Raw genomic sequence first — 21,861 nt, forward strand, 5'->3', positions numbered from 1 at the left:
GCAGCATAGCAATACATTTAGACAGTACATATCACAAAACTCACTCCCTGGTGAATTCCAGATACGGGTACTGACCGAGTTGCAAGCATTTGCACGTTCAATTCGAGAAAGTCCTTTCAGGTCTGTGTCAAACACATTCATCTTTTCAACCAGGCAGGTAAGTGCTGTTTCTGTGGCTTCACCAACTTTTTCATATACTCCCTTAGCCTTTAGATAACACAGAGCAAACAAAAACACAGGAGTTTATGTTAAGCCTCAATCAGAATCTACCAGAGACAAAGTTCAAGTTTCACAGTGGGGAAAAAAAAAAAAACCTTACTATAGCTTACAAAACAAGCAGAACTATGTTTAAAACACAATTTTGAAGTGCAATTTGTAGAATATTTCCAGATTTTCCTCTTAGTACAAGCTGAGAAGGATGTTAGTATTTTATTAAGCATTTAAGTCATGATGTAGCAACCTTAAGGAGGTGAAGCAAAGCAACAAAGTGGCAGTGCATCATACATAACAAGGGACCTCCAAGTTCCAGATTACACTTACTGCCTGGCTTAAGCTTTCCCGGTGTTCAACAAACAAGTCATTCCCCGAATTAATACTTAAGAGGGCCTAAATACCATTCCTTGAATAGAAGGGGATTTACCACTGAAAGGCATTACACAGACAGATGAGAACAAACACCTATCCTCATTCTCACTCTCCCCTGTCCCAGGACATGTACTTACTTCATTGTAATCCAAAGAGGAATCGTTACAGAGTGCACAGATCGTTGCCAGTTCCACAAGGCCATCATATTGACTACATTTAATAAGTTTGTCATCTTTATGCCTTTCCAAAGGAAAAAAAAAGTAGGAAATTGTGTTTGTTATTTAGCAGCAGCATTTCATCCTTTTTCTCCTCTTTAAGCCCTTACTGTACTTCATTTAGTACTATGCTTAGTAATTAAGGACTTGGAACTACAGAGTTCACCAGGGAATCCAAATACCCTTCAGGAGAACACGGTATCAATAGAAATAACTTAGAAGAGCAGATTTGATAAAAGCAAAATCTGAATTTTAGATCAGACATAACAGAACGTGATTACTGATGGAATTACTGCCTGAATTGCAAACCCTTATTTCCTCTGGTGGCTGTCATACAGCAACATGAGACACATAAAAAGCTTGGTGATAGCAGAATATGAAATCAGCATTAGAGCACACATGACTTGGAGGGGAGTTCCAAGGAGAAGGATATAGCTGGATACATCAGGAGCTTACCTTCCTTAGCATTACTGCAGATTCTGCATATTTACTGCTATGCACTAACTGGGCAGGCATGAAAGTGCATTCATACTTCGTCATTTCTTAAAAATTAATCTGTGCTCAATGTGAATCTTCTAAACCAGTGAAAAGCTAAGTCATTTCACAATACAAATCCCACCAGAAAGTAAGATGTTCTGCAGAACATCCCAAAGTAATACACCACTTAGGGATACAAATAAAAAAAGCAACTTCACTGCTTTCCCATTTAGAAAGAGATGGGTAATAAATGAATTTGTTTTCCTCAAACAACAGCACACTTGTAGAGTAAGCATAAAAGAAGCATCCAGTGCTGTTACTTTTTCTACTACCAAAACCAGTAAACCATAGTTCTCATGCAACACCTCTCATAAAAACTCTCAAGGAGAAAAAGAGTGTCCGATAGTAGAGAAAAGTGGATGACTACCCCCTAAGAATGCTTAACATTGCCTATGACATCTGAGTATGTAAGCTTTTGTTCAGCCTCTTGTAGTACTGGAAATGAATTTCAGTGTTGCATAATACAGCCTACCAACAAATGCATCTTCAAAGCCATTCTGGCCTTTAAAGTCCCATTTTGCATACAATCTTAGAGCCGCAAGGAGAATTCAGTAGCTTCAAGCTCTTAACTCTTTTAGTTGGTTTGAGAACTCAGCTATTCACTATCCCATGCCAAAAAATAACTTGTGGTGGTGAACTTCCCTTTCACACAGTGTTCTGTAAGTACATGAATGCAATGCTCTTAACGTCCTTGTTCACAGCCCCAGTTCCAGCAAGTGAAAACAGAATGTTAACATACACCAATGTCTTCTTGTAATCACCCTCTGCCACCTCAATGAATTGTATTATTTTACTTACCTACAGTTTTTGAGGGACCAGTTAAAGCACAATAGCTAGATGTCTTACAAGATCTAGAATGTCACCTTGTCTAATTCTGTCTACTGGAATGACAGCATAAGCTTTTGACAGCAATTAGCTTTGAAACAAAAAAAGACTCAGGGAATGAAGGTTTCCAGCTGCTGAGAACATTACGGTCTTAACTGCTATGAAAATTAAAGAGAGATAATTGCTACTGAGATTGGTGAAGACTGCACCAAGTCAGAGCCTGTATCTGAAATTCCACAAGGTTGAGATGTTTAAAAATAACTGAATCCAATTCTACTTCACAGATAGTAGAATTCTATTCAACTGAGATGATAAAATTAAAAACATTACAGACTGGCCAAACAAAAGGAGCAGTAAGAACCCAACAGAGAGGCTTGTCTTCTAAAAGCAGAACCCTAGGGACCCTCGAAGTTGTCTCAGTCTACCCCTAACTTATTCTTAGAAATGGAAAGCTGCAATATTGGAGTATATAGAAGTTTCATGAAGGTTCACTTTCCTAGAATTTAGCTGCCTTTTACTGCTAATTATGTTTCCCCAACCCTTCAGCAGGCATTCTCACTGACTGAGCTTCCACATATTAACAAAAATTCTATCTCAACTTTCCAAGTCTAAAGCAATAGCCAATGAATAAACAGACAAGTATTTAACTTCAGCAACACTTACACTTCTCCCATGGGAGCGTATGTCGAACCAGTTACAGTAAATTCATTCAGAGAACAGCTATCTCCTTCCACTTTGTCCAGGATAAACATCTGAAATTAGAGTTAAAAGCATTATTGCCTTTGAGCAGTCATTATACACAAGATTTAAAAAGGCCTTAAGCAAGCAGGTACAAGAAACAAGTCCGTGTTCAATATGCAAACTAGACAAAACCAGACTTAGATCCTACATGTATGTGAACATCCCTGATCTGTTAATGCACAGAGATCAGCACTTCTGCCTAACGGATCGCATTTGAGAAGTGAATGGAGGCACAAGGAGACCGAAGAGTTGACAAACAGATACTGTGTACACTCAGTGTGTGATAATTAAGCTCATCATCCTGCCCATGCCTCCTAGGCTTCAAACTTTAATTCTTATGTATACACTTAAAAGAGTTCCAATCAAAAGCAGCACAGGACAGCTTGGAAATTCTTGCCAAAGCAAAAACACAAAGCATCTACAAATAGCAGAAGCTTTCAGAGGTAGAAGTCAAGAGCTGAAATACAGTGAGTTTCCCTTAATACCACTGAAAGCATTTTCCATCCTGGTTCTTGCTAAGTCCTTTAATACCCAGCGCACTGATAGATGTGAAACATTCAGACAGCTTGAGTGCCCAGGCAGCACAGGATGAAGTTATTTTCAAATGAATGCACTGATTGAAAGGATGCATTCGTACTCTGAGCTGCAGGCAGACTCAAATCTGGGAAAGCGAAGATAAAAACATGCTGGTACTCTATCAGGAGTAGCTGGAGTGGCAGCAGAGGAAAAATACACCTTAATCCAGTTTCTTTCTGGCTTTTTGGTATGAGCCATTTTGCCAAACCATACTTGAGCAACATCTCGCTCTGCCCTCATTACCTTGCCGTATGTTTTAGGGATGCATTTTGGAAAACACAGCTTGACATTTAGCTGATGCACACGTGGTCTTCATCAATATCTAGAGTCCCCACACTCTTTTAAGTCATTTTAAAAACCGAAAACTCAACAAGCTGATGATTTAAGAGGCCATAAGGCAGAATAACTGCATTCCTGCCTGACAGGACAGATCAGGACATGAAAACAAGACCTCAAATCTTCTCCTTTCCCTTCTGAAGTATTTAGGATATTATTCAAAGTCATGACAAACAAAACTGCAAAGTGAGTTACTACTGCAAAAATTCTTCTTCACAACTTAGACAAGTCAACTGCTTCAAGAGAAACCACGAATCCACGTACTGTCCATAGGCTACTAGGATTTGGCCATGCTTTGCAGAACTTCACAATAAAGGTCAACTTGAGACAGCTACAGAATAATGAGGATCCAGTAAGTAGCAAGGCACAAGACCTGGAGTATTCAGCCCCCCACATGTAAGGAGCAGTGCATTTGGAGCTTTTAAGTAAACACATCTGAAGGTTCATAACTGATGAGTTTACCATGAAGCCTTCTGCTTTTGGCATCTTCGTTTTTGGCAGCATTCATTTGGTGATAAAAAAACCTCCGCAAAGACTAGGGCAGTTATGCAACTCTACTGCAAGTAACCTCCTCTGGAATACTGATGAGCAGCTGCTTTGTGTTTCCTAGGTATAAATACTAAAACACTTAAGCAAGTAGAACAAGTCAACTGCCAGTTAAAAAGAAGAAGCCAACAATCACATGAGAATAAATTGTTTAAGACTTGCCAAAGATACCAGTCTGTAATGCTCAATGTTTACGCATTTGGAAATCTAACCCCATGTAATAACTCTGACCAAACATTTGATACCAGTTGCTATGTTGCTGAACATCCACAGTTATTAAAATAACAGTGTTTTCTCCATAAAATTCCTGTGAAGAGGATCAAGTATGTGGGACGCACAGAAAACGGGAACAGAACATGCATATCATTAAGTGACTAGCTACAAAAACCCTGAGCACAGGAAGGAATAGCTGGGAGAAAGGGAAGTGGGCACACCAGCATTATTCCAATATAAAAACATGCCATACACTGAATATGACCATGGCAATGCAGATGATGGCATCACTTGCACTGCTAAGTTGTCTGTTAATCTGACAACATTGCATGTTGAGAAACGCTGCAAAGCACATCAGAGCAATAGTGGCTAGAGAAGACAACCAAATGAAGGTGAGAACGTTCATAGTGAAAATACCTCAGACTATCCAAGTTACTGCCAGCAAAGCCTTTAGCTTTTTCTCACTGCTAAGCTTCTCCCACCTGACATCTTCATACATAGATAAATGTTTTTATGCTTACAATGTACCCCACCCCATCTTTCTTGTAACGGGACAAACCAGAGTAAATCACCACCAGGAGACTGAATTGCCTACAGCCAGCCAATAGAAAGCTGCTTGCAAACAACTGTCCCTTACACCAAGTGGGGGTGCAGCTATTTTTGGCCATGTCTAAGTAAGGGAAGAAAATAAAAGCCTTCAACACTCTACACTGGAAATCTGACATCAACATAGAAGCTTATCTTAGGAAAATAAAGGCAGATTTTGATGAGATGAGAACCAAAAACCTCACAACCAGAAGAATTCAAGTAACACTGACTATTCAGAGTGGCTGAAGAGAAAAAATGAGCGAGTCATTTCAACATACCCTGCAGACTGACATCTGATTGGTGGTCAGAGTACCAGTCTTGTCAGAACAAATAACTGAGGTACAACCCAAGGTTTCCACGGAGGGAAGGCTTCTAACAATTGCATTCTTCTTGGCCATTCTGCGGGTTCCAAGAGCCAAGCAGGTGGTAATAACAGCAGGCAGGCCCTCAGGAATAGCAGCAACAGCAAGAGCAACAGCAATCTTAAAGTAATAGATAGCACCTCGAATCCAGGAGCCACCATGAACCGGATCATTGAAGTGACCGATGTTTATTATCCAAACAGCGATGCAGATCAGTGAGATGACTTTAGACAGCTGCTCTCCAAATTCATCCAGCTTTTGTTGGAGTGGGGTTCTCTCTTGTTCAGTAGCCACCATCTCATCACGAATTTTGCCAATCTCGGTGTTGACTCCTGTTGCAATTACCACTCCCATAGCTTTCCCAGCAGCGATGTTAGTACCCTGACGTAAATGAAAGAGAAGAAAAACTTGCAGTCAAATGACAAACAGCAATGTTTACAAGGGCAGATTAGAGAGGCTGTGTTTCAGTTCAGTCATGAAAGAGGGGAACAGGAAGAATGACATTCCCCAGTACACACAAAAGAAAACTCCAGTGTAGGATTTCTATTTAAAAAAATTAGGGTCAATATGAACAAAGATTGATCTATTATAAGTAGTGTAAACAAATCCATCTGCTGGTAAGTACTGGCATCTTAAGAGCTTTTGTTTCTTTTAATCTGGCAAAACACAATCCTAATAATGTTATTTACTGTAATACATGTGTTCTGTGGGACCTTGTGCATGAACATTTAAGATGAGTAAGAACAGTATGGCTTTCTGCAAGGAGTTCACCAACAATAAGAATTGTTATTTCAATATCTGAAAGGCATTCAACCACTTCCTTGGAAAAAATTTCAATCAACAGTTTCTTTCCCTAATAGCAAGCTAGTTCTTAACTTCAGCTACACAACAGCACAGTTTAGATGAGCATTATTATCACTCTTAAGAACAGTTACTTTATAAAAGTAGTTTAGGAGTCCCTTTAAGTGTATGTCCTTCAGTATATTTCTAGCAAAGGACAAAAATTAGTTTCCTCATATAAACTGGCCTCAACAACCCTCCCTAAGGACAGCTTTTTTCTACTAATCTTTAATTCATTCAGTTTGATGCACGTGGAGACACGCATACAGAGCAAGAAGTCCCACGGCCTTTAGATGCACACCTTGAGTTCTCTTTGCTTTAGTTTATCAGCTTCTGTATTACTTCTATTATGTTTTAAACTTGCACAGAAAACTTACAGAAAAAAGCATGTTCTTCTTGTCTTGGTTTACAGCACGAGGATCTGGTACAGGATCAGTGTGCTTAATAACAGACACAGATTCACCTAAAAGGAAGGCAACAGTCTTAAGAGATTACACATATACCATTTAAATTCTGTAAGGAATCAAAAGTCAATCTGCAGTCCTAAACATTTTTACAATGTCCAACTGCTTTCTTCTAATGATATGGACTGCTTAAGTGAAACAGGAAATGTTTAAGAACTGTATTTTAATGAAAATTAGATAGGATGTAAGTAAACATTTTATATGTTTAGGCTCAACAAAGCACATATCATATCCCTTTTAAAGGACATAAGCAGCAGATGATTCACTCATCACTTTAAAGCAGCAAGAACTACTGCATGAAGGATGACCTCTCATCCTTACTTCACAAACCAGTTTCTACTTCAGTGCTGTTCTGCGTGCTTCTCACACAGCCACAAGCTTTTCTGTTCTCTATGTATTGGAAGAGTTATGTTCTCATTTAAATAATTACAATAGTAGTTATGCATTCACTGCCAGAATTAAAGATTTTTACTCTTATTTTTTCAACAACAGATGCATCTCTCAGTCACTTCCTTTAGATAGAAGTCTTCAGAAACCTCTTCCATTAACACCTTAAGTGTATCACTTCTCATACACATGGCATACAGTAAAAAAAAAAAAAAAAAAGATTTTTCAGTAAGAGCAGATGCCAATTACTACCCATCAGATTTCAGAAGGGTGGTAACTCTGACTGGTGCTAAGAGCATACACTACTTTTTGTAAGAAAATGTAGGCACTGCATACTTATGCTTGATCACTCTTATGCTATTCAGGATTCACAGTAAGAAAATGTGCAGCCTGTTTCAAGACAGATCAGGATTTCTTTTTTTGATGAATAATTTACTGCTTTAAAATTCATGGCTAGTTGACATTTATATTTATGTTACCAAAACTGGCAGACAGATCTTCATGTTCCAGCTGAGAGAAGGCTGCACTAGCATGCCTGGCTGATTGATTCCTAGCTTCTTTCCTATATTCAGTAGTACTGTTACTTTGTTTTGTTTTCAACTAATCTGAAAAGTGCTCTAAATATAGCTCCTGCATTTCAGCCTGCATCAGAAAACACATGAACATGTGTGCACAGAATTTCATCAAATAAGGCTTTAGAAACAGTAGTTTAAAAACTGCTTGTATTTTAAATGTTACACTCTCTTGTGCAAGAAAGCAGGTGTTACAGAAGACATTTAGTAAGAGCGACAAGGCATTCAATGTAGACCACAAACTAGAATAGAAATTATTCCCTCCCCACCCCCCAAGTTTCTATTGTCTCTTGACTAAAGAAAGCACTACAAGTCTCAGGAAGAATATTCATCTCAGTAAGGTGAACACAAAGTCAACATATTCAACCACTAAGATTTAACTACATCAGAAATTTGCTGCACTTTAATATAATACTGGTATAGCTACAGACTTGTCTATAACATATAAAGCAGTTAAAAGGCACTTCCAATGTATGCATAATAATCCAAAAGTCACAACTCATACCTGTGAGAATGGACTGATCTACCCTTAGAGTTGTAGATTTGATAGAAGTGATTCTTATATCAGCAGGAACCTTGTCTCCAACTGCAAAGAAATGAGTAAAGCAAAGTTCCAATTCAGTTATTTGAGAGATTTCTAACCAAATGTATATTAGCTCTATCAGTCAGGAAAGTGACTTTGCTGTAACTTCTCCAATGATTACCATTACTACCAGCTGCTTATTGCTTCTGTGGTTTGCAATACCCTACTTTTATGAGTTTCCAATATACTTTGGCAAATTAAATTTGTCTTCAAAATCTCTACCTCCACTTAATCTCAACAAAGCATTCCATAAATCACTACTGGTTCCCTCATCACATGACCTTAACATGACAGCAAAGGGAGAACATTCTTGGAAGACATCAATTTCAGAATACATTTAAATAACCAGATTAAATGCTAAGGTAAGAATCAAGTCTCCTCCTCAGAAAGGCTGACAAGTCGTTTCCTTTACACAAAGTCAGTTTTCTGTTCTCCACAGATCAGAACTCGATCCATGTTTGTTTATTTGGACACTGCCTCTGCAGATTTGCTTTTTTTGTGTTATACTTCAAATACTGCCAGACTTGTTCAAGTTAGAAGCTAAATTCAGATCACACACCAACATCAAGTAGTACAGCTGTATTAAATACACCCCAGATCAAACCCCTGCAAAATCTGGCAGAAGTCTATGCTGTGTTATCTCATTAGACGTTTCTATTTTGTAGAGCACAACAGCCTACAATTAATGTAAGGGCACAAAAAAACCTTCCTGCAGCACGTGGTTGAGACGCAAGGCAGCACGTGGTGCAGGAGGTAACAGCACACTCCTCTAGAGGCAGAGTTCTGCTCCCACATCTTCAGCATCCCAGAACTGATTCTTCCAGCTTTCTACCTTCTCTCATCTTGTTTTTTCTGGTTTTTAAGAGAAGTTAAAGAACTAAAGCTGTGCTATTTTGTTCTAATGGACACACAAGTCAAACTTACCCCTAACATAATTTACCAGTGCAATTAAAGCGTTAAATTCTTTTTATTATTATTATTATTATTATTATTATAAAACAATGCACAATGACAGAGGAGAACACTTCAATAACTAGCTAATAAGAGACGATTTTCTCAGTAAATAGACTCTGTGTCCCTGCAGTAAAATTAAACCAAACTGCAATTCCTGCAGGAACTGCTTATGCAACTGACAGCAATAATGAACATTAACAAATAATGCCATGAGAAGGCAGCAGTGGTGTTACAGCCTTGCAGCATAACTTGCTCAGACAGGAAAACTAAGGAACAAAATGCTAAAGGGGATTAAGTGCTGCTTTGAACATTAAGTAAACTTGCAGCACGTGACTTTTCCTAAGGTCAAAAAAGTCCCCAAATCAATAAAAGCAGCAAAGGTGGAATAGCTTTGCTTGAGGAGCAAGACATGTCCTTGGGTACGCATGTGTATATGAAGGGATCCCATAAATAGACACAAATTGTCTTTCTGTATCATTATAGCATGTGAAAACTAATTTAAGCCACCGTGCCCTTGAGCAGCAAGAGAAAATAGCATTAGACAAACAGTGACCTCAGCCAAAAATGGCCAAAGCATTCAATAGACTCTCCTGATGTCATGAGGAGGTTTATATGCAGACATGTAATGGCAGCTGCCTTTCAGCTATCACTGAACAACAGGCTAAGACCTCAGCGCAATGGGATGCAATGCCCATCAGCCTGGGCACACATTTTTTGCACTCCTCCCAATATCCAAGCACTGATATTTCAATGCAAGCTACTCCTGAGCATCATCGGCCACCTCGATCATCAGCACTGTTAACCTCGGCAGTTTAAGAGCAGACATCATATTCCCCCACCATCTCCATTTAGAAGGTGGTAGTAAAACATCCCAAGTATTTCCAATAGGTAGGAAAGCTTTACATCAGAATCAATGATGGAACTATTCTGAGCAGCTCTCTGCAAAATGTTAGCTACCACTCTGAGCCATGTATCATCTTGAACACTCTTTTATGAGCATAAGAGAAACTATAGATAGAAAATTATCCTGCAGTAGATAGGAACCCACAGGAAGTTTTTTGTGAGCAGTCTGTTGCAGATTGCATCTACAAGCAGGTGGTTGTTTTCCACATACTTGAACACAGAAATTCATCTCCTGTTGTTTTCATGCTGTTTGTTTTGTTGTTCAACTACATTTTAGAGCACAGAATCAGAAGTATTACCCAAAGCTGTAATTTGAAAGACAACAAGAAATGGGGAAAAATGTATTTGTGTTGTTTAATGAAGGGTTACCACAATCTGAATGTAACAAAACTACCATCTCACAGCATTAAGTCTAAAAGCTCAAGCCAGTTGCAGAAGGAATTTCATCAATTGTTTAAAAAATGAATCCAAAACAGTTCCTTGATTTCTACAGCAGCTCCAGAGAATCAAGCAAGCTGCTTCCAAAATCATCCGGATGCATATTGTTGAAGCATGGTTTAGCCAAATACTTAGCAACTGAGAACACAGCCCCTACAGCTATAAAAAGCACTGCTGCTTGGAAGAGTCGGAGCAGGGTTTGTTTCAAATCACTGGTTTTATTCACAGAATCCTTTTTGTTCCTGCACAGAACACTGCTTCAGCATTAATATTGAGCTTCTGCACACAAAGAAATGTCAGAGGAAAAACCACTTAGTAAGTGTTAAAAAAACCCACTTAACTGTGCAAGTCTATGTTGAGGCATACAATTTACAGTTTCTACCTCTTGACAGAAACTGGAGTCACGTTTAGTTGTGATATAAACAAAGTTATGTCAATTACTTGAAACAATTGACACAACTTTACTCAAAACATGGACAGTTTAACACCTGAAATCACTGAGTTCTGCTTGGTGCTTACAAGAAACATTATCTCACGACCATCCCAACTGATTACACCTAATGCCTTGGCCTTTCCTCTGGAGTTCAAAGCTCCCCACCTTTTATCTCACTCCTCCCAGTGCTGTGGCAGCACTACAGGTCAATTTCCACTCCACACGTGCAATCATTTACACAGACACTCAACTTCAGGCCTGTTGTAACTCCACCTGGCAGTTGGGCATACTTCAAGTAAAGCAGTGTCCAATTGCAGGAATGACTGCAGCTCTCTAAAAACAGCTTCCTTGTGAAAAAAAGGCCTCAAAAGGCAATTCAGCACCCAGGCTGCCCAACATGACTTGTGAAGCTGGAGGGAAAGAGCCAAAGCTATTTGCATTTCAGACCCTGCTTCAGAAGTCCAGCCAGAAGGTCATGCATCTTCCAGCTCCCAAAGGCTTTTCTGCATGTTCTGAATTGTGGGTGACTGGAAGCTCAGAAAGCAGAATCAGCCACATTCCAGAATAACCCCAAAGGCAGATCCTAAAGAATTCAAAACAGAACTGCCACTTGAAGTGTGTACTTGGAACACTACTATCAGCTCTGCTAGCTGCCTCTGATCCCTCCAACACTGAACACCAGGAAGCAGTTTACCAATTTCTACTTATTAAAAAAGTCTTGCTACCTCTCAGTTAATGCAAATTTTACAATACTTTCTTGAAAGTGACTCAAAACATCCTGATCACCTTCCATAGCACACCAGACAGAGAGAAAGAAGTACAGAACTGTCACCCCCACCCTCCCCTTTACTTCTAAAACATATTCTTTGATACATTCCCTCTATATCCGTTTTTCCTCTTACTTTGATAGCATTCTTGTCCAGCCTTATGAAAGTACAAAGTACTTAACACTTCCTATTCAGGGCATAATAAAAACACTAAGAAAATTCAGGAGCTCTTCAAAACAGGAAGATTAAGTCCATCCAGTCTTTCACACAAGGTCAAATGTTATCAAAATGAGGAATGCCTATGAAATCCACTAAGTGCAACTTGCTCAAGAACTGTAAGATGGATTGCTTCACAACAAGATGAGGACTAAAACAGTAGTGGTCTCTTCAGTCTTAACCATACTAGTAAAATAGAGTTTGCTTTAATTGCCAAGACATAATTTAGAAAATATATTCATTCATAAAATCACCAAGGTTGGGAAATTCCTACAAGATCATCCAGTCCAACTGCCCACCTATCAATTCTTGGCATTGGTGATGCAAACCACAGTTTAGCTCATGCTCACAAAGTAGCCTTCTCTCCCAAATGGTCCTCAGAGCTTACTAAACAGTGCATGAAGAAGTGTACTCATTCAAATCTAAGAACTGCCAAAGGTAGAAATTAAAACAATAGTTATTAATGCATAAAAATATCCATATTGCATTGCTGTCAATGATAACCAGAAAGACTAGGGTAAAAAAAGAAACAAAAGAATCAGCTTTCTGGACCCAGTATGTATTGAGGTCCAAACAGATGCTTTGATTTACAAAAAAAAACGCATACTGCATGAGGCACTATGTAAAATAAATTATTCCTATCTTAATTCTTACAGGTTGGGAATAACACACTTCTACATGTCATTCTCTCTGAAGAGGGCATCAGAATGTAAGAAGCTGTGCCAGTGGCCAGATACCTCACCTCTACAGCTGCACTCACTTCTAACCTGACTTTGCCTCGCTTCAGTTTTCAATCAGTGTGTTCATTTATAACACCAACAACTCCTTCTGGGTTTGAAACTCTTGTGATCAGCCTATAAAAGTACCTAGTAGGAAAAAGAAGAAACTAAGCTTTAACTTTTGCTAGATCAGATAAAGGAGTAGGTGACATCCACCCATTGAAGCAGAAGTCCCATTTCCTAATCAGACTCCACTTGGGTACTACATGAATCAGCACAGCACCAAAGCACAAGTTCTCCTTTGCCTTAAAACACTTTCCTTGCCAAAGTGATTACAGTATTAGCAGAACATTATCTTGATGTTCAAGCATTTTTCAGTACTACTTCTGCTTATAATAAACCCCCCCTGCAGTATCAGTTCTATTCAGTGGACAGAACACCAGATACACTATTGAATCTCAACAATTAAAACAGAATTCAATTCACTATTTTTATGTAACAGTTCAGCAACTCCAGAGGAAAAAGCTGTGAGAATCAGCAAAACATGAATGCAGATAAGTTTAAGGTCTCAAATGTGTGCTGCAGGTGACCTGGGTTTAGGCTGTGTCCTGACTTGAACCTCATGCACAGCCACAATGTGGGCATGATGTCAGCAGAGAACGGAATGAAGCCTGGACTGCATTTGGTTATCTCAAAACTGCCTCCCATGTGCTAGGAGAGGCTGACAGCCAAAGCGTCCACTGAAGCCCACAGATCTATACATGTATATATTTACTAACCACTGATATTACTCCCCTGTTTTCTCTGGTTCAAAAGCAGTACTTCATGGAAGAAGCAAAGCACGTGCTTCATTTTTACAAGCAGACCTGACAACTCACTTTGAGAAAGAAAAACGTGCAGCTGCTTTAAGCAGAGTGCTTTTGGGATAAGCCAACATTTTGGATTTAAGTCCCACTCCATCATATCACTGTGTGTTTTTTGCTCCCTAAGCTGAACACTTTTCCTTGAGAAAAATAACACAGAGAAAGATCTAAGAAGAAAAATCTGCAACACTGATGTATGCGGAATAAGGCCTGTAGGTCCTTCATAATCACTCTGGAATTTGACACAATTTGGCTCAAGAAGATTCCCTCCCAACTTCCCTGACACCAAAATTTCTCCTCCTTAGTTATGAGGTAATCCATGCTTTAGAAAGTCTTGAAGAGCTCTACAGCTAAAATGAAAAGCCTTGCAAAGCACACTTGTACACTCTGTGCCAGGCATAAACTTAAAATGAAATATTTAAGCATATCCATCAATTAAATAAGCATGAAATTCTGGGAACTCTGGGTCAGTTCTTAAGCTATTGAGTACTTACAGACTGAACTTAGATCACAGGAATCAACGCTCAGAATCTCAGGGAAAGAGACTGCTGTGACCCCAGCTTGGTCACTTATAGATTACATCTAGTGAACATTTCTGTGTTAAAATACAGAAATTTAGATCCACCACCTAAAACAGAATGTTTTAGACAGGGGAACGTAACAGAAGTGTGCAAAGTTAATTTCCATTCCCAAACGTACTTCTAAAATTAAGTAGTTTGCAAACTGTTTATCCAACCTGTCAGACTGGGCTTCAGATAGAACTTCTAACAACTACAGCCACGCTATTTTGTTTCTCTTTAAAATATTACTTTAACCATGGCAAACAAATTCAATTAAAACTTCAAAGGACCTCTTTAATCTATTAAGACAGTTACCAGTTACCAATTTAGAGTGCATTCTTCAATAAACTTAAGGCTTCAGAGCACTGTGGTTAATCCATTTAAGACGGGCAAACTGAAAAGCCATTTGAGGACAGCATCTGGATTTTTTTCAGTTCATCAATTCTAAGAAACAAACAATGTAGCCTAGTAACCTTTTCACACTACAGCTCTCAGAACTAGAGCACTGCAAGCCAATTTAAGGCAAACCCCTGAGCTCCAATTCCATCCCAAAGATTTCCTGCTGACAGCACAGCATCTTTTCACTAACTCTGCTTAGGTGGACACAGAAGAAAGTTCTCTTAACGTACACAGCTAAGATGTTCATGTCTGCACAGTCTCCAAGCACTCAAGCACAGACAACTGACTGCTGGTACACCTGCAAAGTTTTAGTGTGCTACTTACAGTGAACATTGACCACCGAGCACAATAACCAGTAATTGCTCATCAAGTGCTCCACAGTATCTACGTGCACACCGATTCCCAAGAGAAGTGTAATACACCACCACTCAAGTGATAGATGGCCTGATCCATTTCAAGGTACTCCACATTCACTGCAAGGTGACAGTGCAAATCTGCAGTTAAATCAGCTGGCAGAGCAATTAAAGCATCTTCTCATCACTTTACTTCTGAAGGCCACAAAGCAGACTGAGCAGTCTAGGTAATGAACGCAGTCTAACTCCACAAATAGGAGGCCTAAGCAGTCCAAATGAAAAGTAATGGTATAAACCATTACCATGCTGTCTTTTTGTTATGTTAAGCTTTAAACATCTTTAACATCTTTAAAGGTTTCAAAACTACCTGAAAGATCAAATGATTTTTTAAGCAGTTCAATGCTATTTACTCTCAGAGAACTCCTGTAGTGTAAAGAAGCAAAAATAAATGTGTATTTTTTGCATAAATTACAATACCAATTTACTAATTCCTACATGAAAGTAATCTCACCACCAGAACCCAATGTAACAACTTCAAATTATCAAAGATGTTACAGCATTAACCAACAGCTATTCTGTAATGGAAGACCTATAGAAAGGTCTTTCAAAATTAGATATCAGCACAGGAGAGAAACCTATCACCTGGTTATTTACGCCACTCAGTTGAGAGAGATTTGCCTGGACACACAAATGTCATTGGCACATTGCCTAGAATTCCATACCAGATATGTATCCTCATATGAAGTGCTCCAGCACTTCCCTACATGGCCACCTTTTTGCAAACACCATGTCAAAGGCCATCGCAATGGGCCTGTGCTCGAGACACAGGCATGCACACACTCTCTCTCACCTCCAGGTCTTGACACCAACACTGGTACACAGCCTATTCCTCTTCTCTACTTGCCTAGCAGCTTCCCTGAGTTTGATACGATTACGATGTCATCGTTCTCTAACGACAAGTTAGAATTTATTGTTTCAGTATCAGCACCCGTATTACAACAAAGCATTTATTTTCTGTCTCAAACATCTACGTGACACACTTAATACACACGTGTAGTCACCTTCCCTTCAAGATGAAACCAATTACATTTGACAATGCAAGCAAAGTATTCTGAGTACTTAAGAGTAGCCAGGAACTATCTGACCCACCAGTCTAAGCAAATATTTTAATTAGCATGAGCTCCGACAGTCAGTCGACAGGCTAGACCACTTATGTTAAAAGACAATCATACAAGTTGGTAATTTGTGCTTTTCTAATGAGCATACTGCTTTGTCTGCTTTTTTTGTTGTTTTTAAATCAGTCCCACGTGCATCCCACTATCAAACACTGCTTTACAGGCATCTTAATCATGTTTAGCATTATTGTACTGTCAGTAATTGAGATGAAACTCCACAGTAAGTGACAAGGTATCATAATTCACTCTTTATTTCAGTTATCAGCACTTTGTAGTTGCACTTGCTCGTCACCAACAGACACCAAGAGAAAACTAACTTCAGCCTTCATCAGATTCACACTTGCTCAGTAACCCTAGTCAGGGCCACTGTAGCTGTACCATCCTCTGCTCAAAACTAAACCTTAGGACAGCTGGGCAGAGAGCCAACACTAACTTCATTTTGAGTGCATTCTCTCTCTGCCTACTAATTAAAACAGCAGGATGGCCAAGGGTATATATTTACTTCTGCTTTAGAGATCTACCACCTCTAAAAGCAGAGGGACACTAGCAGAAACAAAGTTTGATGTACACTATGCACTGCTCCCAAAAGAACAACCATGAAGTTAATAGCTGATAATGACCTACATGATGTGAGTATGCAATTACCCCTGACATTTAACTAGAACCACCTACTTTCATCTGGAGAGAAAACTGAAACATTAAAGTCACTGACCAGTCCAGTTTAAAAAAAAAAAAAAAAAGGGACTGCTGTGCCACTATCAGCAAATGAAAGAGTTTCATATTCTACTTCCTATTTATTTTTTAACATTTCTTCAAAGATATACCTTTTAGGACTAATTTAGTGTCTAAATTATTAAGAAGCTTGACGGAAGAGCACAATTTTTCAAATTAAGATTTATTTTTTCTTTTTAAAGAAGGAAATACACAGTGCTAAACTTTCTTTAATCACTTCTGTTTGTGGTCTCCAGTACAGCAATAGGAGAAAGAAAGAAGCACCAAGGCATTATGAAAACAAAACAACCATGTCCCATACAAGGCACAAATTAGCTGAGAGGAGACAGAGGAAGACATTTATAATAAGTTGAAAGGCTTTGCTGCTGCAAGTGTGAAAAAAACATTAGAAGAATCTGCTCTTTACCTAAAGCATGCAGAGCAACAGTTAGATAAAAAAAATCTTTGCTTTCAGAATTTAACACAAATGGAAGTAAAAAATGTCTTGGGATAGGAAGCAGACAAGATAGTCTGAATCCAGACTGCAGAAAATAGTTATAGACTAGTGACAAGTGTTAAAACTTGTACTCCAATTAATATGCTTTGCTCTTAGACCTACTAATTAAACTAAGAGGCAATTTGAAAAACAATCCCCTCAGTGCAAATGCACATTTAAGGTAATTACAGATGAACAGAAGCAAGATTGTTTCAAAGTGAAGCATATACTTAGGCTTCTCTGCAAAGTTCCCCCAGGGCCTCAAATCATTAAGACAAGGCCCTCACAACAGTTTTACAACACACACAGTATGTACCACATCTATGAGCCTTACCTGCCACTTCCACGATATCACCTGGCACAATGTCTCTTGCTTTGATTCTCTGAACGCTCTTTCGATCTTGTCGATACACTTTCCCCATTTCTGGCTCATATTCCTTAAGAGCTTCAATAGCATTTTCAGCATTTCTTTCCTAAAAGACAGCAAAACCATGTAATTTAAGAAGCCTCCAGGTATGGAAAGATAAGCATGTCAGACCTGATCTTCCAAATGCAGTATCATATGAATACTACTTAGCTCAGCTACATTTATTCATACAGAAAATTATGTGACACATCCCCTTACTACGTTGCTGACTGGAAATCATTACAATGCAGTTCAAGTATTAGTGGGTATTTAGAAGCCACTGGGTGTTTATTTAATTCAACAGCACGTCCCATAAAGAACATCCATTGTGTCTTGTTACAGGAAGGCCACAAGCAGTACTATGTAACATAAGGATGCATTCTGGCACTAAAAAAAGAAGAACTAAATAGGATTGCAACTATTTTCACATGTACCTTACCACTTTGAGCAGCTTATAGTCAGACTGGAGCAGGCTAGCAATACTGAGATCCACTTACTAACAGAAGTAAGACTAGAACCCAACTATTTAGTTATACCCTACTATGGGTTAGTTACAGAGCTAGAACTTGATTTCCCCAACATTATTACCAGCATCACTTCTGCAGATCAAATAACACCAGACTAAAATCTAAGCACAGTGACTACAAACTTCACATCATCTCTAACAGCTAACAAACTTGGATGAATCCTCACACAAGACCTCCTCACTTCCTATCTCAAGTGCAGCTCTCAGTGAACCACTGCTAGAAACTGCTATCAATGTTGTGATTCTGCCCAGATAGAGGACAATGTAAGAAGTCAACAGCTTATCATTACTGCTGCTCTAGCTCAAGGAAGAGCGACTTATTCCTTATTTTCCAGCCTTTTGACAAGTACAGACGTCACACAGCCCTGATGATTACAGATAAAGGCATGGGTACATACAGTTATTAGAATGTCTGCACTTCAAATATGTATCAGCCTTTTCAAATACAAACTCCAGCCAGCACACAATCTCCAGAAAGTCAAAGGCTGAGGTACTTCCATACAACAACGCAGCTCACACAGCACTACCAGAACTCCCCTGAAGGACTTCTGTTTACATTGTATACAGCTCTGTGCCAGGCAGCACGGAGGTACCAGCACAGGTTCCAAAAGCTGGGATTACTCCTAGTCTGGTGTTTAACCAGGTAAATAAACTCTGTTCCTCAACACTGTAGCACTGATACGATCCAGCTACAACATACAGCTCAGTGTCTGAAACAATGTTTTGTTCCCCCCCCCACTTTGCTTGATTTTAAAGTAGCTACCCTGTCCTCTCAATCTTTGAGTATTACTAAATGGCACTTTGGGAAAAGTGCAAGTGGAAAAGAAGGCTGAGAATGGCAGAGCTAAGGCAGTGATTCAGTTGCTCACATCTAGTACCTGTAGAAACAGATACACGTATGGGTGGAGACTATGTGCTGTGACTCTTTCCATGCCCATTTAAAAAAAGGGAATGAGTCATTTAATCCATGCTGCAGTTGTTTCACAATTAAGTTCACTACATGGAGGTACACAAAGATTCTCTGCACACTTTTACCACAGCTGAAAAATTGATAATTTCCTACAAGAGTTCCAACATTTATGCAGGAAAATTCACAAACTATACAGACAGCTTTACCTTATATCTCATGCTTCGAATGATTACATGCAGAATTGAAACCTCAAAGATTAATTCTTGTGCAACAACTTCATGAAGATCTGAATACAAAAGGACATTTAAGGGTGCACTGCTGATACTCCTCATTCTACATTACCTCTTCCCACCATACCAGCTCTAATTGTTGTGCAGCAAGTTGGGTGTTGCTAAAAAGTGAGTCTTCTGTGCATCTTCAGCCAGCTTACTTGTGTTTGCACAAAACAAAAAAAGCCTGGAGCCTAACTAAGACAGCAAGTAATTATGTCACCTTAATCCCAGCTCTTTAAAAAATTTAAAAAGAACATCAATTACCCTAAAACCCTGCAATACTTTTTACCTGCAGAGAAGCAATTCTAAGAAAATGTGCTTTGTTTGAAGTGATCAATTTGGCAAAAGAAAGCTGTTCACTTAATTCTGACATCTTAAGTCTCAGAACATGTTACTGCCAACGCTATTTAGAAAAAGTAATCCAATTAATCTCACAACTGACAATGCAGGAAAAATATCTTTCAGAAATAACTCCTACCTCTTCATGAAAATGCAGTCCTCATAAGCAACAACAGGTAGAATGAATACCTTGTTAGTTGTACCAATAAATGCACTAAAGCATAGTATTTGTTCTCAACAGGAAACAGACAAACAAGACAAGAGCTCCATCTGATTTTTGTTGTTGTTGTTTTGCCAACTGATCCAATGGTTGTTTCTTAGCTTTGCAGTGTTTGATTCAGTTCCTGAATTCTGGTTTTCATACCGGACTGTTTAATTCCTGTGTTCATCAGCATGTGGCCAAATACACTGAGGTCTTTTTGGCAAAACTTGCAAAGCTTTTGTTTCACCTTTAATCAACTCTCCCTGTCCTGAATTTATACGGTACATTGACTCTCAAAAATCTAAAGCTAGCAATGTACACTGCTTGCATTGTATGAAGCATCTGACAGTACAATGTGCAGTTCTTCATCTCAAACCAAAAAAAGCCAAGACACTTGTGATTGGTATTGCAAAAACATCTGCATACCTGCCACACTCCCACAATTGCATTGGCTACTAATATAAGTAAGATTACAAAAGGCTCTACAAATGCTGTGATTGTTTCTTCACCTTCTTCAAACCAGGCCAGCACCTGTGAGAGAGAAACACCAATTTAAATTAAATGATTTACATTAGATACATTGCAAACCTAAGACCAAGACAGCTTGAGGTTCAACTCCCCAGACTTGAGCAGTTTTGAAGTATCCTCAGATCTTCCAAGCTCTTGAATAAGACAGCAATACACAATGGAAAAAGAGAAAAATCTTTAATAAAATAGCATGAAGTTCATTCCCAAGCCCGCTCTCCTTTTAAAGGAGAAAACAGTTTGGGAATCACACTGCTACTCTTGCTTCAAAAATGAAAGCAGAAGTTATTGTGACAAAGGCTACGGCAGTGAAAAGTTGCTATTTTTTTTTTTTTCCTAAAACTGTCTAAAACAAAATGTAGATTGATTAGCTCAACTTCTAAGTTACAGCACTAGAGCTGTGCATGACGAAGGTTTATGGATGGCTGGAATCTGAATTTCAACTAAACCATTCATTATCCAATTAGACAAATAAATGAAAATAGCTTTATAAATTTTCAGTGAGATATGAGAAAGAAATATCTATAAATTAAAATATAAGCAGTGCCTTACTGAAGCACTTAAGTGAACTGTACAATTCCATCTGAAGTTGAATTCTAAGCCAAGTACCTAATATAAATTATTACATATTTTTCCTTTAAGTAAATCAACTGGATGACTTGCATAAAAGGCTCCAAGATGTTTAGTTCATTTACTTTCTATTTGTGCTCTAGTTTTAGGACTCTGCCATTCACTTCACTTCTGGAGAGTGGGTGAGATCAGGCCCCTACAGAGCTCTGCAGCTACTGAAGAAAAGTCAAGCTAACGTGACCAGAGAGGAAGAACGTTTTCATCAGTGTATTGAGCAACAGGAAGCCTGGAAAGTGACAGTAAATAGGAACAACGTGTTGAGATAATTAGGGCTGGTAGTCAGGCAACAGTGCTCTGAATCACTACAAGACTGCAGTGAGCAAACCATTACTAAAGCAAGCACCACAAATCCACTAACATGCTGCTCAGAGCTATTGCTCAATTGTGAAACACTCCAGGATGTTAAAAGGAAGAAGGAGCAGCAGCATGAAAGCCTCAAGCAGAAAACAGACTGTCAAGCAAATCCAATGCAACAACAAATTTTATTACAAAAGGATAAACTTGTAAGATGCAGGTTATGATTAATAAGAATGAAGCACCCCAACTGGCAGTGCAACATGTTGAGGGTCTCAGTGATCTATCTGGAGAAGAGATGGAGGTAGGAGCTACTACGCTCCCCACACTCGTCATCAACCCAACTGGCTTCTGCCATCTGACCTGCTGAACAACGCAGACTTTGTGGCAGTTTTCAATC

At 38.9% G+C, this 21,861-nt stretch overlaps 1 protein-coding gene across 2 annotated transcripts in view; it reads right to left on the bottom strand.

The window, feature by feature from the left end:
• Positions 1-21,861, bottom strand: part of ATP2A2 (ATPase sarcoplasmic/endoplasmic reticulum Ca2+ transporting 2) — a 41,777-nt gene that overhangs the window by 11,914 nt on the left and 8,002 nt on the right. For both annotated transcript variants that reach the window (XM_010720107.3, XM_019621018.3), the window contains exons 4-11: positions 20,439-20,543; positions 17,692-17,830; positions 8,293-8,373; positions 6,742-6,827; positions 5,441-5,905; positions 2,826-2,914; positions 723-825; positions 76-207 (exon numbers count right to left, since the gene is read on the bottom strand). In XM_010720107.3, the coding sequence (XP_010718409.1) occupies positions 76-207; positions 723-825; positions 2,826-2,914; positions 5,441-5,905; positions 6,742-6,827; positions 8,293-8,373; positions 17,692-17,830; positions 20,439-20,543 (1,200 nt within the window). The remainder of the gene's footprint in view (positions 1-75; positions 208-722; positions 826-2,825; positions 2,915-5,440; positions 5,906-6,741; positions 6,828-8,292; positions 8,374-17,691; positions 17,831-20,438; positions 20,544-21,861) is intronic.

Source organism: Meleagris gallopavo, chromosome 17, assembly GCF_905368555.1.
Source record: "Meleagris gallopavo chromosome 17, MGAL_WU_HG_1.1, whole genome shotgun sequence".
In the NCBI taxonomy this organism is placed as follows: Eukaryota; Metazoa; Chordata; class Aves; order Galliformes; family Phasianidae; genus Meleagris; species Meleagris gallopavo.